This window comes from Crocodylus siamensis, chromosome 4 (genome assembly GCF_052110815.1).
Source record: "Crocodylus siamensis isolate JL-2025a chromosome 4, ASM5211081v1, whole genome shotgun sequence".
Classification (NCBI taxonomy): domain Eukaryota; kingdom Metazoa; phylum Chordata; order Crocodylia; family Crocodylidae; genus Crocodylus; species Crocodylus siamensis.
This window is the reverse complement of record NC_143398.1, coordinates 204,035,957-204,054,211: the sequence shown is the minus strand read 5'-3', so window position 1 is coordinate 204,054,211 and position 18,255 is coordinate 204,035,957. Positions and strand designations below refer to the sequence as shown.

The following is an 18,255-nucleotide window of genomic DNA, read 5'->3' as shown; positions in this document are numbered from 1 at the left end:
GCCCTCATGGAAGCTGCAATTAGCCATGAGGAGTGTTAGGATTTCATGGACATATTCTGTGGTCCGTTGTGTTTCAATAAGATGAACTATTCTGTGATTATTTCCCAGAATTCTGAGTGAACTTGTCTGTTTTCGTAGTAAAGTGTGTGGAGGGGGAGGGGAATAGGGGGAAGCTACCTAATCCAAGTAAATATCCCACTAATAAGGTTTTAGCTGCCAGCTTTCTGACAAGCAACTAACTTTGGCTGTAAACATAATTAAACTCAAATGATGGGGGAGAGTCTCTATACCAGTTGGAGGGACATTAAGGTCAACACTCAAGAGAGACAGCATGTCCCTGCATGGATGGCCCCCAAGCACATCCTGGCCATCTGCTTGCACATTCCAAGCTTCCAAGCACCCCAGTGAGGCCAGTCTGGGGTCATTCCAGCAGCTGCTTTTATACTCCCTGGAAACCAAGGGGCCAAAGAGGAATATCCCAGAGTGGCCTCATTGGTACATTCTGGATCTGGAAGGTGCAGGCAGGTGGAGGTAGTAACAACAATATGCCAGTGGATACATGTTGTTGCTGCAGTTTAGATGCACCACTAAAATATCTGATTTGACTCTGCAGTAGTAACATAACATAACTGTATAAACACACTCTGTTCCCTGCTCCAGCTTAAGCTGCTGAAACTTCTGCCTGGGGAAAGGCCCTGACTGCCTATTCTGATTACGTAGACATAGTGTTAACTTTCCTCTCATATGGTTGTTCTGCCATACAGAGGAACCTCAGACAAGTTTAGCCACAACTAGCTTCTTTTCAGTCCCCAGCCAGATAGAAGAAAGAGACTGGGTCCCCTCATTCTTTTAATCATTTTTTCAGTGTAATTACTGTATGGTATCCCTGGGGTCAAGCCCTGTAACACATTCTTTCTATGAAAATTAACATAATTGAGTGCTTATATATTACTGACTCATAACATGCACGGCATTCACCCCTCTTGCTGTAATAATATATCTTTGGAGTTAGTAACTGTAACGATAAATACAAAGAATGGCCAAATTTTGTATGCATGTGTGTATCTGTGTGTGTTTACTTTAGCTGTTCATTTCTGTACTGTACAACAGCTAATTCCAAGCAACCTGATGTCACACAATCATTGCTACCAGTCATGAAGGTTTGTAGAGCTTCTAGAGCTACTGGGAAAAAAAACTGCTAAAATATATATATTCAGAGCTCAGGTTTTACTATTGGTTGCAGGAGACTTTAACTGTAGTATTTTTACTGCGTAAATAGAGATACTCTCTGACCTGAGCAGCCAGCCAGTATTTAGGCTCCTGAAAATTTTCTCCAAAGGGAGGAAGAAATGATAATGGATCCAGGTATTTCTTAGATCCAATCTGTTTCTACATGTGCTGGATGGGTTTACTCCAGAGTAATTTACTTGGGAGTAAACCTACCCTGTGCAGGCATCTACATGTGCACCTATTTGGGAGAAGATTTGCTGCACCAGATAAAGGTGTTTCGTCTTGAAAATTTGGAAGTGTACTTGATTGGTTTTCAGTAGCAGCAGCATTTAAGAAGAGTATATCTATTATGAATGAGGAATGGGAATGTAGCAACAAGATTGAAAGCATCTCTTAAATCAATTCCAGTCCAATTTTCAAAGTAAACAGGGACAGATCCAAAGGGAGGGGCGGGGTGCTGTGGCACAGTCATACCCCTTTTTCAGATGACACCATACAAGCAGCATCCAGGGACTTTTTAAAGTCCCTGAAGCAGGTAAGATTCCCTTCTAATTCTCCCCTCCCCCCCAGGGCCACATCTCCTCTACTCCCATTTATCCCAACACCCTCCATCCTGCCACTGACTACCACTGTCCCCAGCTAACCTGGGGGTAGAGGGAGCTCTGAAGCTGCTCCAGATGACCTGAATTGGAAGCTGGGTTCACCAGCTGTTGGGGAAGAGTGGAATGGGTAGAGAGGGGATGTACTACTGAACATGGAAGAGAAAGGCAGGGAGGAAGTCTTATCTACTTCAGAGACTTAGAAAAATTCCATGGCTGCTGCTTCCATTGCATAGTCTTCTCATCCTGGTTGGGTTAGGAAGCAAAAGTACAGCCACCTCTACAATGACAGTCACTGGTCCTGGACCTCCCCCCTACCCTTTCTTCCTCTACAAAATCTTGGATCCAGCCCTGAAAGCAACTCAGATAATCCTATTCAAATTTAGCAATTCAGATCCTTCTAACTGATGCAACTCCCATTTTAAAACTAGTTTGGATTTTTGCTCCTCTGACTCCTGTGGGGGAACTGCTCCAGAACCTTATTGCTCTGATGGTTAGATACTTTCTTCTAATATTCCACCTAAATTTATTTGTGGCCAGTATATTCATAGTTTCATAGTTAGCAGGGTCGGAAGGGACCTGAGCAGATCATCAAGTCAGACACCCTGCCATGGCAGGAAAGAGTACTGGGGTCAAATGACCCCAACAAGGTGTCATCCAGCCTCCTTTTAAAGACCCCCCTGGGTAGGAGCAAGCACCACTTTGCTTGGAAGTTGGTTCCAGATCCTACCTGCCCTGACAGTGAAGTAGCACCTCCTGATATCTAGTCTGAATCTACCCTCTTGTGGCCATTATTTCTTGTCACTCCTGGTAGTACTTGAAGGAACAGGGACTCTCCCAATGCCTGCTGATCCCCCCTGACTAGTTTGTAAATGGCCACTAGATCCCCCCTCAGCCTTCTCTTCTGGAGGTTGAACAGGTTCAGGTCCCTTAGCCTTTCCTCGTAGGGCCTGCTCTGCTGACCCCTGATCATGCGAGTGGCCCTCCTCTGGACCCTCTCCATGTTGTCCTCATCCCTCCTGAAGTGTGGCGCCCAGAACTGGATGCAGTATTCCAACTATGGCCTGACCATCGTCACATAGAAGGGGAGGATCACCTCCTTGAACCTGCTTGAGACGCATCTGTGGATGCATGACAAGGTACGGTTGGTCTTCCTGGCCGCATCTCTACACTGTCGGCCCATGTTCATTTTGGCATCAATGATGACTCCAAGATCCTTTTCTGCCTCTGCACTGACAAGAAGGGAGTTCCCCAGCCTGTAGGTATGCTGCTGGTTCTTCCTCCCCAGGTGCAGTACCTTGCACTTGTCCATGTTGAAACCCCTTCTATTCACATCCACCCACCCCTGTAACCTGTCTAGGTCTGATTGTAACCTATTCCTTGCTTCTAGCATGCCCATTTCTCCCCACATTTTAGTGTCATCTGTGCATTTGAACAGGGTGCTTTTTACCTCCTCGTCCAAGTCACTGATGAAGATGTGCGGGCCCAAGGACCTAGCCCTGCGGAACCCCACTGCCTACATTCCTCCAGGTCAAATAAGACCCGCCCACCACCACTCTCTGGGTGTGGCCCTCCAGCCAATTAGTGACCCATCTGACTGTGTAGGTATCGACGTTACAATCTCCTAGTTTTTTAATGAGAATGGGGTGAGAGACAGTGTCAAAGGCTATGTCCACTGCAACACTTGAGTCCAGGGATTTTTTGACCTGGTCATAGAATGCCACCAGGTTGATCTGACAGGACCTATCTCTAGTGAACCTATGTTGGTTGCCCCTAAGCATAATCTTCCCTGCTGGCCCCTCACGGACATGCAGCAGGATAATTCTCTCAAAAAGCTTACCCAGGACCAAGGTAGGACTAACTGGCCTCCTTCCTCCCTTTTTTGAAAATGGGAACCACATTGGCCCTTTCCAGTCCTCTGGCACGATGCCAGAGCACCACAAGTGCTCGTAAAGCCGTGCCAGGGTCCCACAATGACCTCTGCTAATTCCCTCAGCACTCTGGGGTGGAGATCGTCAGGACTTGCTGATTTAAATATGTCCAGTCCCTCCAGAAATTCCCTGACTAGGTCCTCTCTGACCCTAGGCCTGGGTGTGCCTCCCCTGGGACCTATGGGGGTCCCAGTGGGTGGGGATGACCCCATCCCTGCTCAGAAAAATGGAGGCAAAGAAATTGTTAAATAGGTTAGCTTTGCTGTCTGGTGTGACCAGATTTCCTAGCATGTCCTACAGAGGCCCCATGTTACCCGGTACCTTCTTTTTACCCCCTATGTATTTAAAAAAGGACTTCTTGTTGTCCTTGATCCAGGTAGCTAGTCCCAGTTCCATCTCTGCTTTGGCCTTCCTGACCGCCCCCCTACAGCCCCAAGCAACAGAGGTATAGTCCTCCCTGGTGATGGCCCCTTCCTTCCATTCAGTGTACGCCTCCTTTTTAACTAGGAGATGTTCCTGGATGCTTTTGGTGAGCCATGGGAGCTTTTGCTCCGTCTTGCCCCCTTTAATCCATGTTGGGAATACCTCCCTTTGGGCTTGGAGGATTGTCTTCTTAAGGAACGACCACTCTTCTTGGACACCCAACTCTGGGACCTCAGTGTCTCCCCGACTAGTCTCTTTACCTCATTGAAATCTGCCCTCCCAAAGTCCAGGGCTGTTGCCTTGCTGCAGCCCTTGGCCACCTTACGCTGGATGGTAAATTTCAGCAGGCAAGGATCACTGTTGCCCAGGTGGTCAAGAAGCACCCACAGCCCCCTCACCAGGTCGTCACCCATGGCCAGCACCAGGTCCAACAAGGCGTCTCCCCTGGTGGGGCTGTGCATCTCCTGGGTTAGATGGAGGTCCTGTATCTCCTGTATCTAGGAACCTATGTGAGTGGTCAGATCTGGCTGACGGCTGTTCCCAGCAGATGTCTGGAAAGTTTAGGTCACCCATGATGACCACATCTCTTGACCTAACTGCCTCTGTGAGCTGACTTAAGAATTCCTGGTCTAACTATTCCCCTTAGTTGGGTGGTCTGTAGTAGACCCCCCACCATTAAGTCCCTTTCCCCTCGACCTCCTAGTATTCTAACACAGAGCACTTCAGTGTGCCCCTCCTCTAACCCATATTTGTTCTTGTGCTGCCATTGTCTGTCTTCTAGACTAGTTTTTTCCCCTTCCTTTGGTGTTTATCCTCTGGTGTATTTGTAAAAACAATCTTACCCCTCTAAGACTTAATTTTGCTGTGCAAAAAAAAAATGGCCAAGCCTTTTAAATCTACTTTCACATAGTAGACTTTCTTTTCTCTTGGTCACCTATTCAGTCCTTCCCTGAACCTGTTCCAGTTTCAGTGTTCCTGGTTTGAACATGAGCTATATGCAGTATTTCAAAAAAATTTGATGCGAGTGTCTTTAATGGCATTAATACATACCTTCTTTACTGAATATACCTTGCTTGAAATCTCCCAGGATCACCTTAGCCCAAGGGTGGGCAAAATATGGCCCATGGGCCAGATCCAGCCTGCCAGACACTTTCATCTGGCACATACCACCGACCAGCAAAATGTGCCCCACCCAGCCCTTCTGCCCACAGAGGTGGAAGAGAGATGCCCATGGGTACGCACCCCCCAACATACCTAATTGGGGGGGGGCAAGGAGTGAGGAGCCTGGCTGCCTCCATCATGGGGGCTCCATGCCACATTCCAACCCATGCTCACACTGGGGGAAGCTACATGCTCCCTGCCACACAGGTCCCTGGAATCCTCCAAGAGTGGAGAGAGCCTTGCCTCCTGCTTCTCTGCAGAGTCCAGTGCAGGACTGCCCTGGGTGTGAGTGTGGGAGCTACAGGTGCGTGGCATGGAGCCCCCACAATAAAGGCAGCCAGGCAGGCTGTGCTCCTCACCCCCCTGTGCACGGCACTGGCCAGAGCCACACCAGAGACTGCACCAGACACAAGTGCACTGAGCCTCCTACTGTTGCTGCTGCTGGCAGCAGGGGCTGCATGCCATTTTGGGGAGTGTGTGGGAGGTCCCTACAACTCCCACTGACATATATACATCCCAACATACCCTATGCCTCCCACACACGCAGCCACACCACCTCACAACCCCCCCCACACTGCCATACCCCACCATACACACTTCCCCACCTCACCATACACACACCCCACCACACACACACTCCCAACCACACCCATCACCCCCCCACACAATATACAAGAGTAAGACTTTAATCACCTTTATATAGACTACAGAAACACAAATTATGACACAAATAGTTTTTGTAATAAAATTAAAATATGTTATAGTAGGTGTTTGACTTTTAGTGTATGACTCAATTTTTTTCTGGTTTTAAGATGGCAACCCCCCTCCCAAAAGGTGTATGGTGGGGAAGGAGGGGCACAAAGAGGGACTTCCAGTAGCAAAAGTCAGGGGTTAGGGGCAGGACTTCTGTTCCCAATATGGCGACCAGGAGGTGGGGCAATTGTCAGGGGATGGGGCTACCCACGTGGCCCTCAACAGCTCACCAAACTCGTTAAGTGGCCCTCCAGCCAAAATAATTGCTCACCCCTGCATTAGTCTTTTTCATGGCTGTGTGACATAAGATAGTTATAGTCATCCAATGTTTGACTAATACATCCAACTTTCACCTTCTCTGTCATTTCCATTGGGTAAATCCACAGTTTACAGCAGAAATTCTTGTTACTACTCGTATTACTAGCAATATGGCCTTGTACTTCATACTATTGAATTGAATCCTCTTTCTAATGCTGTAGCTCTCAGGGTCATTCATTTCTCTCTGTATCATATGCTGATCTTCCTCTATATTGACAATGATTCAGAACTTTATGTTTCAGCATATTTCATTAATATACTCCTAGTTTTTGTGCCACATTCATTAATGAATTATTAAATCAAACTACCCCTTGAAAAACTCTGCTAGTAATTCCTTCCACCCTGGAAGCTCCCTTTTCAGAACAACTTTTTGCAGTCTTTCCCTTCCCCATTTCCTTACCTTGCAGTTCTTGTGCTACTCCCCATTTTCTGTAGCTGAAATAATACTGGATTCCTTTTTCCACTCAGACTTGCCTTCCGTGGGACCTGCCCAACTATTACTTGAGTGTCTTTGTTTTTTGAAGTCCAATGTCTTTATTCTGCTTCTCTACTCCCTTCCTTTTGTTAGGATCATGAGCTGTATTTTATCATGGTCATTGTCATCTAAGTTGCTTTCTACCTTTACATTCTGGACCAACTCTTCCCCGTTAGTGAGAAAAGTTATCTCTGACACAGTCCAAGAACTTGATGGACTTGCCTGTGCACTGCTGTGTTATCCTCCCAGCAGATGTCACAGTAATTAAACTCTCTGTGGCAGGGCATCTTTGGTGCCTGCCACTTTAAGAGGCTTAAGCAGGCTGTAGAGCAGTGGGCAGGTGTGATGCAGCCTAACAAGGCTATCGCATGACGATGGGAGGGCTCCTGGATTGGAAGATGGGGCTGAGCAGCCTCAGTATAAACCCAGGCTGTCAGAGCTGAGGTGGCAGTTGCTGCAGGGAACTGGAGGAATAATGTCACCAGCCAGAGCTGCTGCTCCTAGAACACCTGGTGGTTAAGGGTAGAAACCATGGGGATGGAGAAGGTTCCTGGTCCTGGTGAATGACCTAAACCTACACCCTGTTATGATTGGATGGTGTGGTGGGGCTGCCACACCAATGCTTCCCTAGTGAAAGGTGAGTATGCCTCAGCCCCCACAACCTGGTGGGTTACCCCATAAAGGGGACAGGTGAAGGGTGCAGGCATGTCATCAGGCCTGAGACCCAGGGGGCATAAGGTTGAGAGCCCCAGCGAGGGGATAGAGTAATGGGCCCAATGAGAGGGCATGTAAGAAGGCTGCATAGAGTAAGGTCCACATGTGTGGGCCTGAAGGACTACGTGTAGGCCAGCCTTAGAGATTGAGTGAGCTAGGATTGGAGGGGCCCAAGGGGCTCATATGTGAGAGAGAGGGTGAGTGGCTCAGTAACCTTGCCAGAGAAACCCTTGACTGGTCAATGCCTGGGCCAGGATGAGAATGGGTGAAGGATCAGAGCACCCACCACAAGGGACACCCAGAGCCAGGGGGCCTGTGGTTCTGACTGGCCTAGAGGCGAGGCCAGGGCCTGTGTGGCCAAAGGTCCCCAAGGGATCCACTGCCAAGAGGGAGAAGGGCTCAGGGAGCTTGGCAGCCAGAATTATGCCCTTGGCATCAGGCAGTAAATGGGCAGTCTCCCACCTTGCTAACATCTATTAGATGTATCCAATGTGTAGTAGGCAAGGCAGGTGGGCAGACCAGTGATTAGACCATCTACGAGATGGCCCCTTGTCACATTCCCCCATGAAGACCAAGTTCTATGATTTCAAAACTTTGGTTAGTTGTTTAAAGAAAAGCCTCATCCACCTCTTGCCCTGGTCTGGTGGCCAAACACTCAACATAACTTCACTCTTGTTGTTCTGCCCTCTGACCATGACCCAGAGATTTTTCAACAAGCCTACCTCCATTCATGCTCCATCTCAGAAGTGCATGTCTCTCCTTCATAAAGGACAACACCACCTCCTTTTCCCTTTCTTGTCTTTCCTGATCATATTATACCCATCCAGAACAGTATTCTAGTCATGTAAACTATTCCAACAAGTCTCCATTGTTTCAATTGCATCTTAATTCCATAATAAATACTGGTATCAATTCAGAGTAACACCTTGACACTATTCTACTATTTTTTTTAGAAGCACAAACCAGGACTCTGAGTTTTCATTTTTATCTTTATGTTGCACTGCCTGATGTACTAAATGCTAGCAGATATAGTGACATTTAATGTTTTCTTGTGAGGCAGATATTGATCTGTCTAGAATTTCTTCATGCTTTAGAAAACAGTTTCTTTAGATCCATCCTGATTATGAGAATTTAAGCATATGGTTCTTAAATAAAAATCTCTTGGTAATTCTTACTGTAATTTGAAAGGAGGTGTGTTCCTCTGCCTCCAGCATAACTGCTGCGATGTAACTGAGAATTGTATTTGGCCCATTGTCTGCATTCTCACCAAAGCATTTCACTCCAAACATCTGATGTGCTACTGACAACTACATTCTTGTAACTGGCAGCCAAAAGTGGAAGTATAGCTTAGTGGCATCCCTTCAACTGACACAGGTTTTTTTAGTCTCTTTCATGTTTTCTGATGTTTCAATTATATCTTTAAACCTCTGATATTTTTTTAAACTTGTGAGAACTTTCATACTTTTTCTTCAAATATGAGTGTTTGAATTATATTCTGTAATCCCATTGCATGAAGCTCAGGCAGTGGCCTTCATAAATGACAGCACAATTAATATTTTTGTAACTAATTAGATGATGGAATAAGTAGCGTACCAGTGCAGTACCATTACTATTATAAGTGTTCTGGTGCTGTCCTCACTGCCAAAAAAGGTGCGGTTTGTGAGTGATAATTAAAGCATGTGAGTCTCACTCTAAGTATCCTAGTGGAGACAATGTATGGGCAATGTTTCTTTTACCATGGTGTAACTAGGAAGGAATATTGTACTGATCCTACCTAGCTACATTGTGGTAAAAGATACTCATGCCCTTCTCTACTAAGATTTTTGCAGTGAGATAGAGAATACATGTTAGTCATGCTTGCTTAAAAGACCCATATTTTGGGGAATGGAGACTGAGCCAAAAGCATTAGAGGGAAACTAGTATTTTTAAACTTGGAAGGTCTTTGAAGTACAGGTTTGACAGGTTAGAATATATGTATTAGCAGCTGGTAAAGGAATTGTGAAGGGAAATGTAATAGACAGCAAGCACACTTTTTGTGTACAATATGCATTTGTCTTTCAATTCAATAAACAGGCCTTTGTTGTCCAAGGTAAAGGAGATCCCAGCAGCTGTAGTTGTAGTAATCTATATAAGCCAACTACTCCAGGGCCAGATGTCTCTTACAAAGCTTCTGTACTTATGCATTTCTGTACAATTTCAATTTGGGGGAGAAAAAAAGATTGGCCTTTTCTAGGACTGGGGTTGGTCTCTATACATACATGCTATATTTCTGTCCCCCAACAAAACACATCTTTTTATTTGTTTCTGTGCCTCAAACTTTTTTTCCTTCCCCATTTATTAAAAAACATTATTTACTGCTCTGTCCTCACATCCTCTCTCTCCAGCTGTCATTAGAAAATCATGTCTTCATGAGGAAAAGGATAGATGCATTTTATTTGGACCTTATATCAATACCATTTCTGAAATCATACAGCATTATGAGCAGAGATCAGTTTACCTTGATTCTGAATGTGTCCCAGAAGAGGCACCTGTAGAAGTAATACAAGTCAAAAAGTAGCTCTGAAACCCATGACCCTTGTTGGCAGCCCTAGATAGCACCATCAAGCCATGATGCTGGTCACTGATTCTTCTTTTTACTGAGCCTCTTCACCCTTGAGGTGTGAAATGAGGATTAGAGAATTTGTGCATATTGGTTTTCAGGTTTTGTGGGTATGAACAAAAGGGAATTCACATTCTGATCTTTATGCAAAAAAAGGGCAAACATTCTTTCATTTTTGGAACATAAGGATTATGCAAAAAGTGTGCGACTAAAGCCCCTGGTAGTTTTCTATGGCTTATATGAATATTTATAACATTTAAAAGCCTAGGCTAGGAATGGATTAGCAGATAATGTGCTGGCTTGCTGCCACTATTCTAGACTGCATAAAACTTGAAAGGATATTGTTGTGTATATATCATATGGTGATAGTAGCAATTGCTGGTGTATTATGTTGTTGATTCTGTTTCAGATGGATCCATATTTAGGTTTGTTTGGCTTTTCAATAATGGCTTGTCTTAGCACAAAGAGTAGACAGAGGCTGATTTTTTGAAGTTATCAACCTGAGGCAATCCTGGTTTGAAAATGTTAAGGTGCAAGCAATTACACTTCTAGTTTAATTTTCTGTCATTGGTGCAACCTTCATCTGCATGTAGTAAAACTCCAGTATTCATGAATCAGAAGAAGAGAATTTAGTTTATTTTGCAAAACAGAGGTAAAAATAAGTATGTAGTTTTCTTTATGAGTTAATTATGCATCCATCTCTCACCTTTCAAAGACAGATCTTTCTTACATGGGGAGAGGACATGAATAGTTACACACAAATGGAGATGTTTATAGGATGTATAATATACATCCTGGAGTACTCCTGAATCATCCCATTTTGTTGAAGCAATAAAGTCTACTGAAACAAATACTTTTGTTCATCCACAGTTTTAATTTATTCCAAACAAATCTGTATTTTCTGACTCTTTATCTTGTATCACAGCCAGTATCCTTCTGAATAAACAGGGTTGGATGAAACTACCTCCAGTCAATAACACCCCTTAAAATGAAATGGAATCTTTCAGCTGCAAAAAATGCAGAGTGAGGCAAGCTCAACAGGCAGCTAAATGAATACGTTATCTCTTGCATTTTCCTTATCTTAGATGGCTCATAAAGTGAGAAAGTCAGAATTGTGGAAATCCTTAGTACTAGTATCATTCATCAATCAGAACTGTTGCATACAATAAGTTTATCCTGAATGTTACTCTAAGTTACAGAACATTGCCAAAATAAGGAAAATACCAAGTAGAACAGCTTTAAAGATATTTTTTCTCTCATCTCTCAAAATTAGATGCAAAAGTAATTGAATTGTGGAGAACTCTGGATGTAATTCTAGATTAAAAGCTAATGTAAGGGATTACCCTCTACCAAACACTTATGAAAAGGTGAGGTTTCAGACACTAAAGGTTTACAAGCATAAATAAATAAGCCTGCATATTTTTAACAAACATCCCACTTACAGGGCACAATGAGCAATACTATACATCATTTTGAAAGATAGTTCCTTAAGAAGACCCTTTCTTAAAACCAGTAATTCTGGAAACTGCAGCTACTCATTGATCAGTTGGCCCTGGTCAAAACTAACTCTATTGGAAGTAGTTGTTGTAGTAGAGCGCTTCTGGAAAGAGTATGATTCAAAATAGCAACACTGCTAGTAAGTGCATGACATTTCAATAGACTTACAAAGCATGCCAGTTTTCAGCAAATGCTTGGTATTTTTTACAGTTTGATTGAGTTAGACTAGCTAGACAGGCTGCTGCTGTCCAAATCAGCACTTAACCTTCGGCTTATCTTTAAGCTGTATGCTTTAAACAATCTTAGAGTAGTCCTGTTGGAGGCAATAGGACTCTAATTTAATATATTGCAGATTACATTTTTGTGTAGGTAACAATTTATCATACCAATGGACAATCATGTCAGATTTGTATGGTTTATAGAATACATTAAAATGTCTGAGAGGGCTCAATTCCGGCATAAGTTCTGTATTAGCACTCACCATTTTCCTTTGATCTGTAAACCACGCTGAGGTATTAGGATATATTTAACAATGTAGTTTCATATAAAAACTTAATTTGTGAATGGTTTTGAGGAGCATATAGATTAATTCATACTGCTTACTAGTTGGAAATATGCTAGTACACAGTATAGGTTTATAGTTTTCTTATTAACCTTATAAATGGTTTGAGGTATATGTGAAACAGCCTGCTAAGAATATATTTGGAAAACATGTTAAAATATGTTAGTATTAAAGAGTGGGTTAGATCATGTGGGAACAGAGTCTTTGGCACTTTCCCCATTCCCTCACTGACTTAATCTTTAGAAAAGGAAATTAAAACAGAAGCTTACTTGTATAATGCCTAAATCAGATTCAGCATCTAGAGAAATTCAGATTTACTTTTGAAGTTTATCAGTATCAGTTTACTTCACAGCTACTAATGAAATTAATAGTACACTAATGCATTACCTATCAGGTGCTGATTGAGGTAGCAAGTGGCTAGGGGTTATATAACTGGATCTATATTTCATTGCTTTCTAGTTTATTTGGCTTCAATCCTATGAAAAGCTATAAAATGGCTCCTTCTAATTAATCAAATATGCTCCCCATATGTATTGACTTAATTTAGTGCATAAAATATTTTTGCTATTTAACTTGTTCATACCACTGTGCAGATACAGATAAGACAATGTTGGAATGATCAGTTCCAATCACAGATTAAATTATACACAACAGTGCAGACCAAGGGGGTTAAACAGTTGCCACTGTGAGCACAAATTGATTTTAAACAACAAGTTGGATCCCAGGTGATTTTGCAGAATTTAACTACTAAGTTAAAAATATTGTGAGATTCTGTACTTACTGAAGTCAATTGCAAATTCATGCTGCCTTCAACTGGATAGGATTTTACTTGTCAACTTCTAAATTATAAACTGAGTATAGTTCATGAAGGAATCAATAAACATGGAACCCCACAATACCATTTTTATAGTTACTTTTTACCAGAGCTGCATTTTAAACTCAAACCCATAATAAAATTTGAGAGCTCTTTAAGTGCCAAGTAATTTAATGGAACATGTGTTCTAGAAATGTCCTTGCTATTAGGAACTAGTGACCTTAAAATTAAATTTGAAGAAATATTAATGGGCAAAGTATTTGGGGTAATATATTTTTAAAGGTGGGAAAATGGGAACAAAGTTAAATTACTCCTGTATTCATGTTAGGGCCCATGAGAATGTGAGTCAAACCTGATATTATGGAATCTGTATTAAAATTCTAAATCTTTAAAATTACTTGAATGTGTTTATTAGTTGGTGCCTCCAGACAGATGGACAACTAAATGCATAGACCAAATGATGTTGAAATACGATTGTTTTCTGTTTGCACCATAAATCAAGAAGCATGTTTAAAATATATTTTCTTTTTCAGCGCATGATTGCCAATACTATCAGGACAGTGAAATTCTGCCGAAGCCAATCTTTCAGTAAGCATGTTATGATATGTGCAATGTTGGCACCCTCATGTTTAATTAGAATATTAAAATTCAGCTTTTTGTGGATGACACAGACATTCTGGGTCATGTGAGGCTGTTTTTTAGTATTTTCATTGTACCTCCTTTGAGGTCATATACCATGAGAGATGAATGATTGCAGAGACTGGCTAAATTGGGCCCGTTTAGAAGCACCATCAGTCATTTGAATCCCTCCACATTCCTTTATAGTACTACCTTTCCTACATAGCTCACCACACAGGCCTCACAAAACCCTTCCATACTCCTCCTCTCAGTAGAAATAATATAAAAAAGAAAACTTAGATAAGTGAGAGGTTCATCTTATTTTCAGTATTTTCAGCTGATTCAGATCCTAATTCCAGAATCTCGTGTTGATAGTGCTTTTTCTTTTTTTCCAGACAGCATCCATGTTTTTGTTATGAGATTCCTATTTTAATTTTGGTTTACTAAGCATCTATAGATCTTTATGTTTAAGTGACTCAGAAATTAGTGGGGTTTGTTAACCTGAATTTTGATACACACTTATTACTGGTATATATAAATCCAGCTAGCATCAACTGACACATGCACTACATCCATAAACCTCTGAGTATATATAACGATTAGCTTTTTCAGAAATATTCTCTGAGAGAAGACTGAAAAGTTTAAGTACTTACCACATACGTCTTGAAATTATTTTGCTGGGAAACAGAAGGTGCTGCGTTCTGAAATTGGGAATCTATAAATGATAATACAGTAATAATGTCATAAACCCTGTGGAAATGTGTGATACAAATATACCATATTTATTTGAATAGAAGATGACCCTGATTATAAGATGAACCCCTCCCGGATAATTAGATTTTATTTATGGAAAATTTATAAATTTGTTATACTTTTCCAGGTACAGAATCTAATTATTAGAGGTTTACTTAAATTTGTCCCTTTTCCATTGCTACACCAGGAAAATTAAATCTGGGAGGTCATGTAGCCACTTTCTCTTTGCCCCACCAACTTCCTCCCCTTGCAGTCCCTTTCTCCCACTCTATTGGCAGACCTTGCTTTTCCTGAGCACATGGGAGTGAGAAACAACTTCAAAAACACTGATCTTGGAAAAAGAACATGCCTGTAGTAATTTACACTTAGTACCCACAGACTTAGTTCATCCAGAATTGATGCATTTAACTTTTTTTGAAACTGCTGCAAGGTTTAGCACAAGTACTCCATAAACACACTTTTAAGTAGCACTTTTGTACTTACTTATATAGTACAAACTATTCATGATATTAGTTCAGAGCCAAAAGGCTATAGTTCATTGGGCTGGGCCCCTGCAGAGTCAACAGCATTTAAAGCCACAGGGACTCCACAGCTCAGGATTACTTAATACGTGTGTGTACTCCAGATATCCTCCCACAAAGGATCCATGTGCTTAATAGTTCCCCACTTGTAACTGGAATTAGATGTTCTTGTCATGAGTCTTGGGATCCTCCAAAAATGTATATGCAGATGAAGCACAGGGCAACCTGGTCCAGCTCCACCTCATGGAGGGTGAGGCCATGCTAATAATCACATGCACCACACTGAGAGAGGGGGAGACAGTGGGATTCTGGCAAGTGTTTGGGGCCCTGTTTGGTAATATTTGACAGGCATTTAAGGCTGGTGAAGAAACAAGAATCATTGTAAATAGGAAAGAAAGGCGCAGCTCAGCTGTGAGAGTGAAAAGGAAGTAGAATAGTAAGAGGTATAATGGCTCATCATGATTTGAGAAAGCGTTAGCGCTGAGGGGGACTGAGCGCAAAGGGCAGTACCGTATTTAGATGGGCTACAGTAACCTACCTTTGTGATGGTTCCCATCATCATGTTTAGTCCAGATCTGGGGAGTACCTGAAGCCCCAGACTGATATGTCTTGGAAAGAGAATACTTGGCTGGTGGTAGACCCACACAAACTTTGACAATTGAGCTCTGCTGTGTCAAAATTTGTGCCTTGATTATTGGGTGTTGCCCAATAGAATTCAGACCTGATTTGGCCCTTGAAATGAAATTTAAAAATAATGTTTGGTCCATATGGGCAATGTGTTTTGTAATCATGCTCAGTGTTGGCTGCATTTAATCAACTTCACTAGTGGTTTCCATTGCTGAGCATATGCTGCTTTTGGCAGCATTTAAATGATAGACAATGTATTTCATGAGGTTTCCTGGTTTGCAAATATAAGATGAGGGGCTTATCCCCCATGCTGACTGGGGGAAAAAGCCTCACCTTGTATTTGAGTAAATATGGTACACACCTTTTTGAAGTCATTTAGTACATGTAGATTTCAAATCAAAATAGCTAACATGATTTTAAATGATCTTTAATTACAGTTAACCCTTTTACCATAGTGTTATTCAGTCATAGTGTAATCAAAACTCCCTCTAAATTACAAATGGGCTGGATTTTTAAGTGCCTATGATAGTGATATTTTCCAAAGCACCTTGTGGCTAGTCTTGCAGTTGGCTTAAGTTGGCATTAGACATCAAAGTCCAAAATATAGATCTTCAGTATGAAGGGACCTAAAATTGTGGGCATTTCTGATATTTAAATTTCATTGGGGCCAAAAGTTTGCTTCTGAGCATGTCCACAAATGTCTCGGCTAAACAGCTCAGTCCATAGTTCATGCCCAAGCCTCAATAGAATTCACAAAATATTTATTTCTCTTCCTACCTTTTCTGTAGGGCCTGATACAGTAGTCATTCACAAAGCATACCCAGTGGATCAGGGTCTACACAAAAGATGGCTGGAAGTGATAGTGGCTATGGTACTTAACTGGCAGAGGGGAGACCCCTACTCCAGTTCTAACTCCAGTGACTATTTAACATTAAATTCTTAAGCATCATTCATTACAAATATTAACTAATGAATTAGAGACTGGAGTCTTTTGTTTCACTAAAGGAAGTCTAAATCAGTTTTATGGTTATGAGTCAGTGAGAGCTTTGCTGGCTCAAAAGCAGATATTAAAGTATTATAGCTATATAATTTATAACTATTGACTGTTAACATAATATATAAAACTTCACACAAGAGCCATCAATTGTAGACAAGGACATTTGAAAGCAAAGTTAATTTGGGGGGAAAGTGACAAGGAAGAACATGAAATATTCAAGGGAGGGTTAAATCAAATGTATAAAAGTAGTGGAACATAGATTTCTGCATTGGTATCTGGAGTTTTCTTATGATGGATTTGTGGGGAGAGAGAGATATTCTGCTCAGTCATTTGTTTGACCAAGTTTATCAGCTCTACACCATTTCTCTTCCATCAGATCCTGACGCAGTTCTAACTAATAAGAACCATCAGGATGTACGGAGTTATGTACGCCAATTAAATGTGATTGACAACCAGAGAACTTTATCACAGATGTCTCACCGGCTAGAACCACGTCGAGCATAAGCATTTAAGGAGATGACAAGAAATTATCTTTTTTTTTTTTTTTTTTCCAGCTAAGGTCATCTAAGAACCTCACTTGTTCTGCTACTACACTGCCACTACAAAAATAAGCAAAAACATATTATACAATCTTACGCAATGTACAATGTACCAGCCATCAGAGAAATCTGGCTGATGAAAAATTTGTACAATGTAGCTATAAAGGTGCCCACATTGTGTATGGTTAATTTATTTAGAGCGTACTAAAATCCTTTTACATGGTGAGAATAAAAGTGAGATGTAAAATTGTATAGTTTGGGAAATGTTCACAAAAGAAAAAACTATGAATTAAGGAAATTAGGGAATTTCTTTTCTCTAACTAAAAATGCAATATTTTTGGATTTATTACCTAGTTTGGGGCCAAAATCTGCCATCACTTTTGCATGTTATCATTCTTTTCAGTAGAAAATGCATGTAAGCAACTGATGGAAGAATTTGGGCTAGGAGAGGTTGAATGGTATATTTTCATGGTTTGATATTCAGAGAACAGTTGAAAAAAATGTTTTTCTTTAAAACCCAAAAGCTATTAATAAGAATTTCAAGTTTTAACCACATTTGCCTATGACTGAAAAGCACTGTGGCCATTTAAGAAACTTATCAAGACTAATCTGTAATATTCCAAAAGATAAATAAATTAACATTTGTTCACATTAATTTTTTTCATTACCAGAATTTTTTTTCATTTATCAGGATTTTAAAAAGTTCCATTATGAGTTAATATGGTTCTTCAAACCAATAGCATAAAAGTAGCAAAGAACTGGTTCAAAAAGAGCACAAGATGTACAAACATAATTCAAGATAATATTTTCCTGGACATTAAAACCTTAAACATCAGTTACAGTTTATTGTGGCTGATTAAAACATATTTTCTGGACTTAAACATTTGCAAATATCATAATTTTCAGCAATTATTTTTCACTTTCAAGTAGACTGTATATAAATGGTAATTCATCATGTTCTAGAATATTTATGTAATAGCTATCGTGCCAAAATAATTATGTTTTATTTAATTTAGCATGTAATTGAAGTACAGTTTTTTTGTCTTTATATTTAGTCTGCATTGTATGATGTATGTATCATGTAAATAACACATTGTATCTTAATTAAATGTAATCTGGAAAAA

The 18,255-nt window shown here is 41.2% G+C and overlaps 1 protein-coding gene across 2 annotated transcripts in view; it reads left to right on the top strand.

Annotated features, from left to right (window-relative positions):
• RAPGEF4 (Rap guanine nucleotide exchange factor 4) overlaps positions 1–18,255 on the top strand; it is a 296,859-nt gene extending 278,604 nt beyond the window's left edge. For both annotated transcript variants that reach the window (XM_090045462.1, XM_090045461.1), the window contains 2 exons: positions 13,610–13,664; positions 16,969–18,255. In XM_090045462.1, coding sequence (XP_089901588.1) covers positions 13,610–13,664; positions 16,969–17,096 — 183 coding nt within the window. In that variant the 3' untranslated portion in view covers positions 17,097–18,255. The remainder of the gene's footprint in view (positions 1–13,609; positions 13,665–16,968) is intronic.